This window comes from Diabrotica virgifera, chromosome 10, assembly GCF_917563875.1.
Source record: "Diabrotica virgifera virgifera chromosome 10, PGI_DIABVI_V3a".
NCBI lineage: Eukaryota > Metazoa > Arthropoda > Insecta > Coleoptera > Chrysomelidae > Diabrotica > Diabrotica virgifera.
In genome coordinates, this window is record NC_065452.1 from 47,981,571 (window position 1) to 47,999,006 (window position 17,436).

The 17,436-nt window shown below is 36.8% G+C and overlaps 1 protein-coding gene across 2 annotated transcripts in view; it reads left to right on the top strand.

Annotated features, from left to right (window-relative positions):
- Positions 1-17,436, top strand: part of LOC114330741 (uncharacterized) — a 209,322-nt gene that overhangs the window by 121,491 nt on the left and 70,395 nt on the right. For both annotated transcript variants that reach the window (XM_050663739.1, XM_050663740.1), the window contains 2 exons: positions 2,335-2,474; positions 12,702-12,900. In XM_050663739.1, coding sequence (XP_050519696.1) covers positions 2,335-2,474; positions 12,702-12,900 — 339 coding nt within the window. The remainder of the gene's footprint in view (positions 1-2,334; positions 2,475-12,701; positions 12,901-17,436) is intronic.

Sequence of the window (17,436 nt, forward strand, 5' to 3'; positions counted from 1 at the left end):
TATAATTAAAAGAAACGGGCCCCTTCGGGCCCGGGGCCCTAGGCACCCGCCCCAAGCGCCCAGTGGATAAACCGGCACTGCTTAATACATTATAAATACAAAAATGCCCGTCACCGTCACAGTTCGGACGAGAATTTTAGTTATTAACAAATTAATAAGTGTCAAAAATGGCGTTATTTTCGTTTAAATCGCTACAGGTAAAAATGGGGTAATTAAATACCTTATTTAGAGCATTCATTATTTAGTAGATAAGCAAAGGTTTAAAATGGCAGTTTTTGAATTTTGGTTCGATTATTTGTTGCTTCGCTAATTGCAAAATAAGACTAAAATTTCGAAAAAAAAATTTGCTATAACTTTTGCGAAAATGAACTTAAGACTTTGATATTGCATGAAAAGTTGAGACAATCAGTACATATCATTCACAAAAAATTTCTAGACTATTCGTCAATTAGTTTAGATTTTATTCAATTTGTTTATCCGAAAGAGCCTTTTTGTGCAACGTTACTGTTCAGAAAATAATGATACAGCAATTCTGTGAAACATACATGAAAGAGGAATACTTATATTTTCAAAAAGTTTAAAAACATCAATCAAAAGTCATTTTGATCATTCCGAAAATATTTTATTAAAGTAGAGTCATTTTTGGCTTAAAAACAATTTGAATAGATTTGTTAATATTGACTGTAGAGTAAATCTACTTTGGGATTTCAAAAGCTGGTATTTTTAAATGAATTTTCAAAAAAATCTTTTCGCCTAGGTTAAATGCGGTCAAAGTTAGCCACTTTTAGTATTTAATTCACAGTTACTTCTATATACATAAAATTCTCCTGTAACAGTGTTAGTTACCATACTCCTCCGAAACGGCTAGACCCATTTTTATGAAATTTCACATGTATATCCTGCAGGACTGAGATTATGTTTTAATCTATATTTTATACCCATAAATTATAAGGCGGGTTGCCCCCTGACATTTTTTTTTATTTTTTTGGACAAAATTGTCTGCCTTAATTTGATATAGTGTAGAATTAAAAAATATAATATACAACCCTTAATTTTCACTCTTCTATCACCAATCCCCATTTTTTTAATAGCCATCTATATATATATATACATCTATAAAATTCTCCTATCACAGTGTTAGTTGTCATACGGCTCTGAGACCGCTTGACCGATTTTTATGAAATTATATATAAATATTCGGTAGGTCTTAGAATGGGTCGTAATCTATTTTTCATATCCCTGAGTGGTAAGGGGGGTTCCCTCTAACATTTTGTAATGTTAGGTGGGGATATGTGTACATAACGTACTCTACAAGACTACGAATACATACAAATTAAAGAAAAATATGATCAAAATCCATCAACAAGCTCCGGAGATATTAATCGCAACACATGTTTGAAGAATCAATTTCTTTTTTTGTGTGCACGGGTTTTAATAATTCCCCTCCACCGACCACGAATCGATTTCGTTAAGACGTAATTTTTAAAGCTTTATTAACCACTTTGTTGAAGTTCAAAGTTTACTCAAACTTTTACACATAAACTATATATCTTCAACTTCAAAATAGCTCTAGTTAGGTTGCTTAATTATTATAAACAAAGTAGCTGTGAATTAAATAAAAAAATGGCTAACTTTGACCACCACAATTTACCTAGGCAAAAAGTTTTTTTTTGAAAATTCGTGTAAAAACACTAGCTTTTCAAATACCAAAATAATTTTAATCCAGAGTCAATATTAACAAAGTTATTTAAATTGTTCATAAGCCAAAAATGACTCTGCTTTAGTACAATGTTTTTGGAATGATAAAAATGACTTTTTATTGATTTATTTTAAATTCTTTGAAAACATAACTATTCTTCTTTCGCGTAGTTTCCACAGAACTGCTATATCATTCTTTTTTTTCTGAACAATAATATTGCAAAAGAAAGCTCTTTGGGATAAAAAAAATTGAATAAAATTTAAAGTAATTAACGAATCGTCTTAAACTTTTTTGTGCATTAAATGGACTGTTTGACTCAACTTTTCAGGCAATATGAAAGTCTAAAGGCCATTTTCGCAAAAGTTATAGCAAATTTTTTATTTTCGAAATTTTAGTTTTATTTTGAAATTTCCGAAGCAACAAATTAATGATCGGACCAAAATTCAAAAACTGCCATTCTTAACCTTTGCTCATCTACTAAAAGAAAAATACTATAAATAAGATATCTTATAATATCTAAGCAACCTGGCTGCTCAAGTGTCCCGAACATGGTATATGTTTGCCTTATTTCCCTGGCGTATAAATGAAATGTTTTAGAAAAGGTGTATATCTAAAAATATTTTATCTCTTTTCAGGGTTTAGTGTGGGAGATGAGCTGGGATTCAAAGAATCCTTGACAAACTCTGAATCCAACAAGAGAAGATCAGCATCAGTATCCAAACTCACTGCCCAGTTAATCCAAGCACAACAAGCACAACAAGAAGCAAAGAAAAGGGTAAGTATTTACTCAGAAGAAAAGTAATTGTTAACAATAGATATAAGCATAATTAAAATATCGAGTAAAGGCCGATTTATGTTAGATAGGGATGGACTCGAGCTGAGCCAAGCCGAGCTTTTGACAAGCTTGAGCTCGGCTTGAAATTTCGAGCCGAGCTCGAGATAGAAGCTCAGCTTGAACTTCGAGCTGCATGTTGAGCTCGTGGCTCGTGTCGGCTCGGCTCAAATATTTCGAGTCGAGCCAAGCCGGGCTCGGCTGGAATTTATTCCATATTTTACGGACGCACTGTATATTGAAAATACATATCTTCTTCTTCTTCTTCATGTACCATCTCCTCTAAGAAGGTTGGCAACCATCACGGCAATTCGCGCTTTCGATACCGCTGCTCTAAAGAGATCAGCAGAAGTGCAATTAAACCAAGCTCTCAAATTGTTTAACCAGGAGATGCGTCTTCTTCCGCGACTCCTTCTACCCTGTATTCTTCCTTGCATCATTAATTGTAACAAGTTATAACGCTCGCCCCTCATAACATGTCCCAGATATTGTAGTTTTCTGACTTTAACTGTATTTAAAACCTCTTTATCTTTTCCCATTCTTCTCAACACCTCGATGTTCGTGACTCTATCCACCCAACTTATTCTTAATATTCTTCTGTAGGCCCATAACTAGAAAGCTTCTAATCTGTCCGAAACATCCTTCTTTAATGTCCAAGCCTCCAACCCATAGAATAATAGTAGCATCTCAGAAGTCTTATCTTTAAAGAAATTGTAATGTCCCTGCTACAGAGTACTTTTTTCAGTTTGTTGAAAGCATTTCTTGCTTGTACTATTCTTGCTTTAATCTCTTCTGTGTACTTATTAGTTTCATTAATTATTGTACCCAAATATTTATATTTTTCAACCTTTTTAATTTGTTCTCCATGTATTGTTACGCTTTCTTGACGATGCTGAGCTTTTGTGATTACCATAAATTGTGTCTTTTTTGTGCTTACGGACAATCCGTTTTCTTGGATGACTTCTACCACTCTGTCAACCATTTGTTGTAAATCTTCAAGACATTCGGCTAATAAAATAGTGTCGTCGGCAAACCGTATATTATTGATTGGTCGGCCATTTACTTTTATTCCCGTGGTTAGGTCTTCTAGTGCTTCCTGGATTATTTCCTCTGAATACAAATTGAACAAAGTAGGAGACAGGACACAGCCCTGTCTGACGCCCCTCTCAATCTGTATTTTTACCACAGCGATCTGATTATAATAGATAGCACTAATGATCCTGATGTCCCTCATATCTAAGTTTTTCTTTTCAAGTAATTCGATAAGGCGGTTATGTCTGACCTTATCGAAGGCTTTGTTGTAATCCAAGAAACACATATATACTGGCTGATTAACATCCATGCACGTTTGCACAAGTACATTTACAGCGAACAGGGCTTCCCTCGCTCCCATTGCATTTCTAAATCCAAATTGCGTGTCGCTTATGTCCTGCTCAACTTTGTTGTGTATTCTCCGGTGTATAATTTTTAAAAATATTTTGAGTGTATGACTCATTAAACTTATTATCCGGTGGTTTTGGCATTCTTTTGCGTTTGGTTTTTTTGGCAGTGTTATGAACGTTGACAGCAGCCAATCTCTGGGAATGATTCCTGTACTGTATATTGTATTAAATAAGTCGACCAATATTCCAATTTGCTGTTCTTCTATTAACCGTATTATGTCTACAAGTATTTGGTCAAGACCTGTTGCCTTGTTGTTCTTTGTTCGCTTTATCGCCTCTAATACCTCATCTTCTGTTATGTCTGGGCCGTTGTCGAACTTTTCCTGCTCTAGTACTATCTCAGTCCGTTCGTCTTTAAATAGCTCTTGAATATATTCCTGCCATCTTTTAAGCCTTTCACCGACGTCTATAATTATTTTGCCGTTTTTATCCAGCAGTATGTTTGATTTTTTCTTAATATTTGTGCCTGTTATTTCCCTAATTGAAAATACATATATGAATTACTTATTCTCAAACAGAAGTATCAGTCGTAGTAGAAAAAAATTAATTAGAACAAGTATTACAGTATTAGCTACATATTGATAAGCTCGTTAAGGAAAGCTCGGCTTGTTTCTTATTCAGCTCGGCTCGGCTCGGCTCTCAAGAAACAAACCGGCTTGAGCTCGAAGCTCAGCTTGTCAGAGGAACTCGGAGCTCAGCTCGAACAGTTCGGAAGTGGCTAAAGAACCTCAATTTCTGAGGTTCTTTAACCAGGATGTTCTCCTTCTTCTTGGACCTCCATTTCCAAATATTTTTCCTGGCAGGATGGTTTGTAGGAGGGCATATCTGGCTTCATTTCGCATAATGTGTCCAAAGTATTTCAACTTCTCTAGATTTGATGGTGGTTAGTACCTCTCGGTCCTTCCCCATTCTTTGAAGGACCTCCTCATTTGTGACTCGGTCAGTTCACGGGATTTTAAAAATTCTCCGATATAGCCACATATCAAATGCTTCCAATTTTCGACACATATCTTCGTTCAAGGTCTACGATTCAAGACCATAAAAAAGGACAGAGAAGAGTAGCATCTCATCTTTTATACTTTTATACCAAGAGAAAGATTGTGGTGGTTGAAAAAGGCCCCCATACGGTTGAAGGTGGATCTAGCTATTCCGATGCGCGCTCTTATCTCTCGGTTGTTAGTCCGTTCTTCATTTATTATGGTGCCGAGGTAGTTGCAGTGCCTCACTCTTTCTACAGGGGTTTGGTTGATGTAGTCTGTTATCTTTTTCTTGCTAATGATCATAAGCTTTGTCTTCTTTACGTTTACATTGAGTCCATATTGTTGACTATAATACGTGATTTTATCCATGAGTACTTGTAGGGCTTTTAGGTTGTCTGCAAATACTATGGTGTCCTCTGCATACCTGCTATTATTTAGCCGGTACCCTTTTAGTAGAATACCTTTTTCAGTTGAGTGCAAAGCTTGGATAAATATTCCTTCAGAGTAGAGATTGAAAATTTAGGGGATAAAATGCAGCCTTGCCTCACTCCACGCATGATTTCCACGTATTCGGTATGTTCAACTTCAACACTGAGGTTTGCAGTCTGATTTCAGTAAAGGTTTCTAATTATTTTCAGATCTTGGTTGTTAACCCTCGTAAGGCGGTGCGGGGTGCAGCTGCACCCCAGACTTCATTTTTCTTATCTATCTTTTTTAATAAATTTTTTTGATTTTTGTCCATTTTTTTATTTGCATTAAATTCAATTCTAAACGCATTCCACCCATTACAGCATTTAAAACTCTTTGCGTTTACGTGTTTATTTTTTGGAAAAATGACTGTAAGGTGTAAATGATGAAAATTTCATCTTGAATTAGACGTTTATTCTGTTTCACCTGGAACTAACAGTGCTATGGGACAATGTCGGTGTTATTTATGTCAGAGAAAAAAGACCGAAAGCCTCGGCATAACTGTATTGTGTGTAAAAACTTTGTGTTGCTCACACTGTGAAAAATTTCATGTGTTTGTCTTGCAGCGATAATATTGTTTTTAAGAAAAAATGAGTACTTTGTTTGTAAAATTATGTTTCATAATATGAAAAACAAGTCCTAATTATCTTTCAAATCAACTTCCCCAACGTTCACATATAAAAAAATGGATATACCGATGGGGTGCAAAGGCACCCCGCACCGTTGTTTACGTAAGAATCCAAGCACCGCCTTACGAGGGTTAATTCATGCTTCTTTTAATATTTGCATCATTTTAGCGTGCTGTACTCGATCAAACGCTTTCTCGTAATCAATCAGACAGGCGTATACGGACGTCCCCGCATCCCTGAAATAAGACTGGTATTGAAAACAAAGCCTCTCTCGTACCAACAGCATTTATGAACCCGAACTGGTTGGGCAAAATTTGACTTTCACATAGCTTGTAAACTCTATGGATTATCTTTAGGAACAATTTTAGGAGATATCTACATGATGGCTCACAGATAACTGTGGCTTATCCCATATAAACATAATATTTAACCAATATATTTTTTCACGCTTTATTTACACTGACACATATGCAATTTGAAAGATTGCATCAACTAACTTCATACTGTCGGTGTGCGCGTATTTCATACTGTCAGTTTTTATAAAAAATCACTCTCAACCATCGCTCTCAACATTTTTCTCAATCGTGCTTGAATGATTATTGCCCTCCGCTACGCGTCCTACTTCATTCTCGGGAGGAAAAGTAGCACTTTGCTCCCTTGTTATACAAATAGCTATTATTTTGCTAATTTCTCTCGTCTATAAATACCATGACATTAAACGAGTGTCGACGACGCTAAATAAATTCTATGCTATTATGTTTATTGTTCTTTAAAACGTAATAGCTACATTCAATTATGAAACTGTATGAATGGAACGAATTTATGTAAAATCGATACGTGTCGAAGAAGAAGCAAAAGCAATTAAAAATATATAAAGACAGTATTAAAATGACCTTCCAAACATGACTTATCACAAGACGTTCATGGTTAACAGCAAATCTATTTGTATTATATCTGCAACTTGTCGGCATGAAACTCTAATGTTAGTTTTATTGCAAAATAGATAATATTTTAGACCAATGTTACAAGGTATTCTTACCAAATGCCATAAAAAATTACTTAGTCCGTAATTATGATTACGAATTTTAACTCTTATTTTACAAGAAGCTCTATTCAAGGATTTATTCCGTTTAAGATACCCGGTCATAGTAAAAGGTGTCCAAAACTTTACACAGGAAGTAATTTTAGCAAACACAACAAAAATATTATAGTACATAATAGACCAGGGCATTTAGGAAAATATAAATCGGTTTTTAAATACAGCACCTTTTTGCATTGTGTGCGAGATGACGTCAGGAAAAAATTCTACAATGGAAAAATGGGCGGAAATGCATAATTGTATTTACAGGGCATAAAATGCATTCAAAAGTGCATAAACATTTCAAAATAAGTGTATTCAGTGCTAGATTTTGTCACTCGGAGGTTTCTGGGGTCACTGAAGACGAATACGCTATCAGAACCGACCATCGGAGCAGCTAGTGCCCAGGTTCACTGCAAAGGCACGTCATCTGTAATTTCGAAGGTTTTCGGCACTATTGATGCAAACACATTACTTGGGGGTTTTTGTAGTCGCTGAACACGAATACGCCATCAAAACTGACCCCGAAGCTCCTGGTGCACAGTGTCACTGCCAAGGCACGTCATCTCCTTAGTCGAGGCATTGAAGGATTGAAGTGTCGATTATTTTGCAGTAAGACGGATTTTAATGCGGATTGGTGCGTTGGATTCGTGAGAATGTCAGGAAATTTTGTGAACTAATGTAATGAATAAGAAATCTCAAATTGCATTTGTGCATTAGAAAAAAGGAATTTCAAAAGTGTTGAAATAGGCAATTATTATAAATTTGCAACTCGGTAAACTTTCTTACTCGGGGGTTTTTGGGGTCGCTGAAAATGAATATGAGGTCGGCGAGAGTGTGAAAACTACCTGGTGCCTGCAGCGGGTGTAATAAACGTCTTCCTCTGGAGTATTATGGTAATTTGGTAAATAATTTGCTTAAACTCATTACTCAGGGGTTTTTGGGGTCGCTGAAAATGAATATGAGGTCGGCAAGAGTGTGCAAACTACTTGGTGCCTGCAGCGCCTGTAATAAATATCTTCCTCTGGAGTATTATGGTAATTTATCATATAATTAGTTTAAACTCGTTACTTGGGGGTTTTTGGGGTAATCTATTTTCTTCGATGTAACTATAGTGATCGAAAAGGGTGGTATTTTTATTATAAATAAACATAAATTTTTATTATTATAATATATTTATGGTTAAAAAAGTTCATTATACAAAATTTATCGTAATTTATCTTTAAAATTCATTTTCTTCATCATTATCATCTTCTTCTTCATTATTGCCTTCCTCTCTCAAGTCCAATGCAATATTTGTGCAATAAGAGCCTACACAATTTTTGCAGGCTAAATTACAAACTAACCCATGCTTCCTGCACTCGCATGAGTTCCCGCAGTCTGACTTACAACTACAGAATATTAAATTTAAAATGTTTGGAGGACCAGGTGGCTGAGTCATTCTAACTGGAATTAATACATTATTTTGTAATTCCCATCCCCAATCGGTTGGGTTCATGTTACTGTCCTCTTCATGCAGCCAAATTTGTGTTTGTGAATATACCCTTTTTAAATCTGGGTCAATGCATCAACAGATGAAAGAATTTTTCCAATGACAATATTTTTATTTTTGGCAATAGCCATTAAGTACATTTTGTATCGGTAAGTTTCAGCTAATTGGATATTACTCAGTTTAAACTGCTCAGAAATATTCGGTTTCCTGAAACTTATCGGGGCATTGTGCATAGCCATAAGAAGTTGGCAGCCGTGGTCAATAATTTCATTAAGGGGTACAACATACAGTAAACCAAATGTGCTTGAGAGTCTGGCAAAACCTCTGGAATAGAACAAACTCAAAACTCCATAATTATCAACCCAGAATACCTACCTTAAAGATACCAGCACTTTGTAGAAGGGCCAAAGTTGCCATGAGAAGACTAAGAATTGGACATTGCCGTCTTACACATGGCTTCCTGATGAGCCAGGGAAATCCTCCTTGGTGTCATACCTGCAACACTCGTGTCACCGTCAAACACATACTAGTTGAGTGCCAGCTATACACGAACACCCGAAGACAACATAAACTGGATGAAGACCAAACCACCACTCTTAGTGATAATAGTAACTTTAATAATGTGATAATGTTTCTCAAAGACTTTCGGTTATACTACGCCATATAAATGTTGTTTTTTATCATTTTGCTGATATTGTAATTTCTTAATTTAAATTTTTAATTTTCTTAATTCTTGTAATTTAAACATTTTGTAAGCCTTACTTTTGTAACCGTATCAATGGCCTGCGTTGCTGAGACACGTTAATTTAAATAAAAAAAAATATTTTTTACACTTCTTTATAATAAATTATTTAAATAACAGGAAAACAAAATAAGAAAACAAACGTGTTCTGTTTTGCTTACAGTGTAACCGTTATATTAGTGTATACAAACGTGTGAGAGAGAAAGGCAATAAATCCTACATGAAATTAGTCAAGAATGTATCAATACGGTCAACATCATTTTAAGCGCCAAATTAAAAAAAAATGGAGATCCTGAACAAAATAATCATGTTTTTTTATAATATCCTATGAAATTAGAATTTAGTCGTTGCGATATTTATTTTCAGTGACCCCAAAGACCCCCGAGTAACAAGTTTGGGCCAATTATTTAACAAATTACCATAATAGTCCAGAGGAAGACGTTTATTATACCTGCTGCAGGCACCAGGTAGTTTGCACACTCTCACCGACCTCATATTCATTTTCAGCGACCCCAAAAACCCCCGAGTAATGAGTTTAAGCCAATTATATGATAAATTACCACAATACTCCAGAGGAAGCCGTTTATTACACCCGCTGCAGGCACCAGGTAGTTTGCACACTCTCGCCGACCTCATATTCATTTTCAGCGACCCCAAAAACCCCCCAAGTAAGAAAATTTACCGAGTTGCAAATTTATAATAATTGCCTATTTCAAAATGCACTTTTAAAATGCATTTTTCTTATGCACAAATGCAATTTCAGATTTCTTATTCATTACATTAGTTCACAAAATTTCCTGACATCCTCACGAATCCAACGCACCAAACTGCATTAAAATCCATCTTACTGCGCCAAAAATCGACAGTAACATCGACAGCCTTTTTTTGTGCTTCAATGCCTCGACTACCTGGAGTTTCGAAAGGTTTTCGGCATTAAATTGATGCAATCGGATTTCTTTGAGGATTTTTGGGGTTGCTGAAAACGAATATGCATTCAGAACGATATTCGGAGCACCTGTTGTCTAGGGTTACGGCATCTTCTGGAGCTTCGAGTGATTTCGGCACTAAATTTCGTGCCCAGGGGCACTGCTAAGGCACGTCATCTTCTGGAGTTTTGAGGGTTTTAGGCACTTAATTGATGCAAACAGATTACTCGGAAGTTTTTGAGGTCACTATACACGAATACACCATTAGAACCAACCCTACGTAATACCTGGTGTCCAGAGTCACTACTAAGGCACGAAATCTTCTGTAGTTTCGTGGATTTTTGGCACTAAACAGATTACTTGTGGATTTTGGGGTTGATGAACACGAAGATGACATCAGAACCGACCCTCGGATTGTGCCCAGTGTTACTGCTATGCCACAGTACTGTGTTTGCATCAATTTAGTGTCGGAAAGCCTCGAAATTGGTCACCAGGTGCTCCTGTAGTCGGTTCTGATGGCGTATTCGTGTTCAGCAACCACAACGCCAGTCGAAAACTCTTGAAACTCCAGGAGATGTTCCTTAACAGGGATCCTGGGCGCCAGGTGCTCATGTGGTCACCAATAAACGCTGTACGCTGCCTACACTGTCACACAGTAGGTTGCGTATGTATGCTTTATACAATAAATAATGAATACGGTCTCTATTGGATGTCGAACGCAAGGTCTATTTGTTATGAGCCACTTCAAATGTTGGAAGCAGCGTCTTTAGTTATTTTGACAGGTTTTAACCTAGCGAAATGAGTAAAACGAGTAGTAAAAAAGGAACAAGACAAGTTGCTTATCAACAAGTTGAAATATCACACTTGACTGATAATGAAAACGATCGGAATGTTGGTGCCGGCGATCGACAAACACTGTACCCAACCTACGACATTTCTTGGTGACCACAGCTGACTCTGGACGCGACCTACGGTGTTTATTGATAATCATGGCCTATTGTATTACTAGGACTACGTGAAGTTGCCCGTGACTGACAAATGCTGTATGCAACGTCTGGCTTGACGATGTGCGTAACGTACGGCATTTATTGGAGACTGTTGAGATAATACTATCACAACATGACACTAGGACGTTCATATAGGACGTCCTAGGCAAAGAGAGAGACTGTAGTTACTGTAGATGCTGGTTCTAATTAAGTGTGAGGTTATCTACCTGTACCTGTAATCCACGGTGAGAGGGGTTCTAGAACTATGGTGCAAAAGAGTTTATACGAAGGATACTAAATCATTTATTGTAGCGAAAACACAAAACTGTTAAACAACAAACTAGGAAATGAAGGGAACACAAAAACAATACATATAAAATAAAAATGAATCAACACAAATGAGCATTCAAAGAAAACAAAAACTACCATATACTACAATACTACTTACTAGTATGAGTCTTTTGAAATGTCTAAACACATCCGCTGGCACCAAATTCCTGGGTGTAGAAGCAACCTGGCAACGTTGCAGTTGGTTGTACTAGCAAAATAATTGCTATCGCATGTGATGCAAACTGGAACACTTGTTCCCACAAAAAATCTGCTCGATTGCTGCTCACAACTAAGGCACAATATTTTTTAGCGTAACTGGTTGCTCACACTTTGAGCGCTACGAGCAAACGGGGTATTGCTCTGAGATCGACTGAACTCACAATTTTTCACTTGACTGGCAACGGGGTTGTTGCTCCAATCTTGGTTGAGAACAGACTGCCCTTTGCTTGAACGAGCGAGTTACCCTCTTGGTACTTCTAGGGCGAGGGAGGTACCGGGGTAGAAAGTATTTTCAAACCATATGTCTTTTAGGCACAACATATTATTAGTATCGTTCGCGGTAACGATTCCGTACTTGTCCAGGACAACTTCGCATGCATACTTTAAAAATCGCATGCGCACTTTAAAAAAGAGAACGCTCTTTTTTAAAGTGCGCATGCGAAGTTGTCCTGGACAAGTACGGAATCGTTACCGCGAACGATACTAATAGTATCGCATGCGAAGTTGTCCTGGACAAGTACGGAATCGTTACCGCGTAAACTAAACACTTGACACTGTTTACACTGTTGACAGTGTTGCATTTCAAAGATGGACTTACCTTTTAAAAATATTTTCAATCATTTTACATGGTCGAATAATTATTCGAACAGAGACCATAGCCTCAGACGTGCTTGGACTACTTGGGATCTTCTGCTTGTTGCTGTTAGTTGACACAGAAATGTTATTTTGAATCTGTTTTAGTTTCCAATTTATATCACATATAGTAATAACGCGCTATAAGAAGTATTCACTTCCGTCTCTCCATCTTCTTTTTATCTTGCAGTATCAGAAGGTTTACAAACAGATAACAAAAATGTAAATTTATGTCTCTCTTGCAGAACATGATGGCGCAATCTGGAAATATTGCTCCAGCAGACTCAAGAATAGGAGTAGGATCTGTGGAAGTAGTAACTCCGTTGGCGATGGGTGAGGTATCAAAATCGAAGAAATCATCTATAGTAGTGCCACCTTTTAGACCCATTCCACCTGCTGATGAAAGGTTTTCCGGTCAGAAGGAAGCCCCAACAGCTGTTCAAGGTAACTATACTAAACATTAGTAAATAATTCCTTTATTGAGCAACTTTTGATTTGGAAAAACAATTATTTTTAATATTGGTAAATCCAGAGACTTATTTTGTAAAACGTAATAAGAATTTCAATCACGGGAAAATAGAAAATAGAAAATTTTCAGCTATATAAGCTTGATTTAGTTTATTAATGTTTTATTTGTTGTCTAAAGTATTGTATTATAACAAAGAAGAAAAATAATTACACGAAAACGGAAACTATATTTAAACTAAAAGAAGAAAAATAATTACACGGAAACGGAAACTATATTTAAACTGCCTGGTTAAAATTTTGTACCTCATCCAGCAGTGAAGCACTGATTCTATGATTGCTTTTACAAAATTGATAAGCATTATCTATTCGTTACACAGCTCAACAGGTCTTGAATGACTAGGGCTAAAAATACAATTAATATCATACAATAATGCTTATACATTATACATATATTACAAAACTTGTATCAAAAGTGTACTTGTACAAAACTTGTATTAAGTGCTCATTGCCTACTAAATCGACTTACAATTCTCCTCAATTCGTCCTTGTTTGTAACTTTTTCTTCCCAACCAATAATTCCCTCATTTTTGAGATCTTCCTCTATGCTGCCAAACCATCTTTGTCTGGTTCTTTTTTTCCGTAATTGGGGCACGTTTGACGATAATCTTTGGCATCCTTTCCGTTCTCATTACGTGTACCATCCATCTCACCCTCTGTGCCTTTATGAAGCGACTGATGCGAAGCTAGGACAAATAATCCCCGGACAAATAATCCCGGACAAAAAATCCCCACAAATGATCCCTGGACAAAAAATCCCTGGACAAAAAATCCCCGGACAAATAATCCCCGGACAAAAAATCCCCACAAAAAATCCCGGACAAATCATCCCCACAAATTTTTTGGACAAAATATCCAAAATATCCAATTCCATGCTGAAAACTTCAAATTTTACATGACAAAAGAGTGTGAATTTTTTCAAAAATCGTGGAAGATATGGGGAATAAGCTAAGGCCCCGTTTTCATGACAAACGCTTCACGCGCATTTTGATAACACGCGATTACAATTACATACATTTTACTTGAGACCGTTCACATGCCAACGCGCGTCTTAATGACCTAAAACGCGCGTTACCATGTGAAAGGTCTTCGGTAAAATGTATGTAGTTGCAATCGCGCGTTATCAAAACGAGTGTTAAGCGCCTCTCATGAAAACGGGGCTTTAGCTCATTCCCATATCTTCCACGATTTTTGAAAAAACTCACACTCTTTGTCATGTAAAATTTGAAGTTTTCAGCATGGAATTGGAATTCGAAATTTGTTAAAATTTCGGGAAAACTTTTAGAGAACTATTGGGCAGAAATTATTTCTTGGGGATTTTTTGTCCGGAATTTTTTGTGGGGATTTTTTGTCCAGAGATTATTTGTCCGGGGATTTCTTGTCCGGAGATTTTTTGTCCAGAGATAATTTGTGGGGATTTCCTGTCCGGGATTATTTGTCCTGGGATTATTTGTCCGGACCCCGCTACCATACGTCACTGTGGTACTTACAGTTTGATATGTCCTTAACTTTGTTTTTCTCGATGCATATTTGGATTTCATTAATTTTCCCTTCTTTCCATTTCCCTTTGCCAATCTGACATTGAGCTACTGACCTTTTTGAGCTACTGTGCTTCTTGACCTTTGAAAAAAAAAAACAAGCGAAAAATGACGATTTTCAAACTTCAAAAACACAAGTAAAAAATATGATTTTTGTCATCATCAAGCACCTAAATTCAAGTTCAAGCCTTCTTATATCAGGTCCCAATAAGAATTTTTGCTGTTTTATTCTAAAATATATTTTTTTAATTGTTAATGAGGCAGGTTCATTATGGGAAGACAGGCAATCGCGCTGCGTTCTTCTTCTTATGGTACCCATCATAAAGGACGCTGGCCATTACATAAATTTGCTAATTTAATCTTATTTGCACACGCTCTGAACAGTTCTAGGGAGGTAATATTCGTCCATTATCGTAGGTTTTTAAGCCAAGAGTTGCGTCTTCTTCCTGGTCCCGTTTTGCTATTGATTTTGCCTTCGATTATAAGTTGGAGCAGTTCATACTTTTGATTTCTTATGATGTGACCAAAATATTGATTCAGGCATTGATTCAATACCATGTGAAATACTACAGTTACTAGGTGACAAAGGATTACATATCATCCATTCTATCTGTGTCGCTGTTTGGAATTCAGGAAAATGGCCATCTGATTGGTGTACCTCAATTTATATCCCACTACACAAAAAATGAATTACTACCAGATGTGAAAACTACCGCACACTGTCGCTAATAACACATGCTAGTAAAATCTTGTTGCATATTATCAAAAACAGATTAAAAACCTATCTACATTACCAAATATCTCAGGAACAAGCGGGGTTTGTAAAGGGTAAAGGTACAAGGGAAGAAATCCTGAACCTGAGGCAACTCATTGAAAAGTCTAGAGAATTTCAAGTACCTATGATTATATGCTTCGTTGACTACCAAAAGGCATTTGATTGTGTAAGCTGGATAAATCTGTGGTCAATTTTAATAGAAATGTGCGCACCAATGCACCTGGTGACACTTATTAAAAATCTGTACCAGTCCAATATTGCGACAGTACGACTAGATCATAAGTTCTCAAACCAATTCAAGACCGAGAGAGGTGTTAGACAAGGGTGCGTGTTGTCACCTGGCTTATTTAACATTTATGGTGAACATGTCATGAGGATGGTTTTAGAAGGATGGGGCCGGTGGAGTAACAGTAGCTGCTAGGAAAATCTCCAATTTAAGATTTTCTGATGACAATGCACTTATAGCAGCAAATGAGCAAGAAAATGTTTGATCTTCTGCGAAAAGTTGACTACGAAAGCAATAAAGTTGGTTGAAAATCAATAAAGCTAAGACAAAAATAATGGTGGTCGACAGATTCGACACTATTCAACTGACTAACATGTTGGAGGAATACCGGATATCTCGGGTCTAGTATAACTGACGATGGTAACTGTGAAGCAGAAGTTCGGAGATGTATTGATATGGCAAAATGCGATGAGTCGCCTGACTAAAGTTTGGAAAGACAGATCTATCTCTCAAAATATCAAGATGAGACTGGTGAATGCCCTTGTATTCTCAATATTTCTACACGGAGCAGAGACTTGGACTCTTCGCGCATGCGAGCGCCAAAAAATTGATGCCTTTAAGATGTAGTGCTGGAGAAGGATGCTGCGCATACCTGGATAGCTCATAGGACAAACGTTTCCAGTCTAAACCAACTCAATATTAAAAAAAGGCTGTCCACAATATGTTTGCAACGAATTCTGCAATTCTTTGGTCACGTGGTTCGCAGAGGTGACGACAGTTTGGAGAGATTAATTGTTTCTGGAAACGTTCCGGGGAGAAGATCAAGAGGACTATCACCAACTAGATGGTCTGACCAAATAAAGCATTTAGCTGGAAACTCATTCTGCGAAGCTCTTAGAGCAGCTGAAGAGAGATACCAATGGAGAAACATTGTTAGGAATATTGGAAGAAATCACGATCCTCAGTAATGGGGAAACTACAAGAGAGAGAGAGAGAGAGAGAGAGAGAGAGAGAGAGAGAGAGACCAAAATATTGTGTTCTCCGTTCTTTTATTATAAGCATAAGCTCGCTTTCCTTATTCATCCCTTGTCGTATGGCTCATGTAGCATATTCTGAACATTTTACGGTAACACTAGAGCTCGAATGCCTGAATTCTTTCTTGTGTTGCTTCTGTCATTGTCCAGACTTCAACACCATAAAGCAAGGTGGAGAAAACATAGCACATAAGTATTTTAGTTCTCAATGAGATACCCAGCTGGCGGTTGCATAGAACTTTTTGCATTTTGTAAAACACTGTACACTGTACGTGCCTTTTTCAAACGTGGTCTTATCTCTAGTGAGTGGTCTCAAGTTTCATCAAGATTATTTCCAAGGTACGTTATTCTTGTTACTCTTTCCAAATCTGTTCCGTCGACATTGACCTTCACCCTTCTGTTTTGGTGCTTGCTGATGACCATCGCTTTTGTCTTTTTTGTATTCAATTTCATTCCAAATTCTCTACAGGCTGTCATTACTCTGTCCATTAGGCGTTGCAGTGCTTCAGCATTATCTGCCAGAATGACCGTGTCATCAGCGTATCACAGGTTATTTATACATTGCCTGTTTATAATTATACCATCCGAGGTGCCTTCCAAAGCTTTCTTAAATATCTTCTCAAAGTAAACGTTGAACAGCAAAGGTGACAGGACTCATCCCTGTCTTACTCCTTTCTCGATAATGATTCTTCTAAATTCTGAATAAATCTAAAATACTTATCAAGAATAATCGATAGAATAATATTTGAACTTGAATTTATGTACTTCGCAATTTCAAAATTACAAAAGACACTTTTGTTTCGAATGATCCAAAACATCTAAAATAATATCTGCCTGGGCCGAATTTTTTTTGAAATATGGAAAAAAGTAATTTTTTAATTA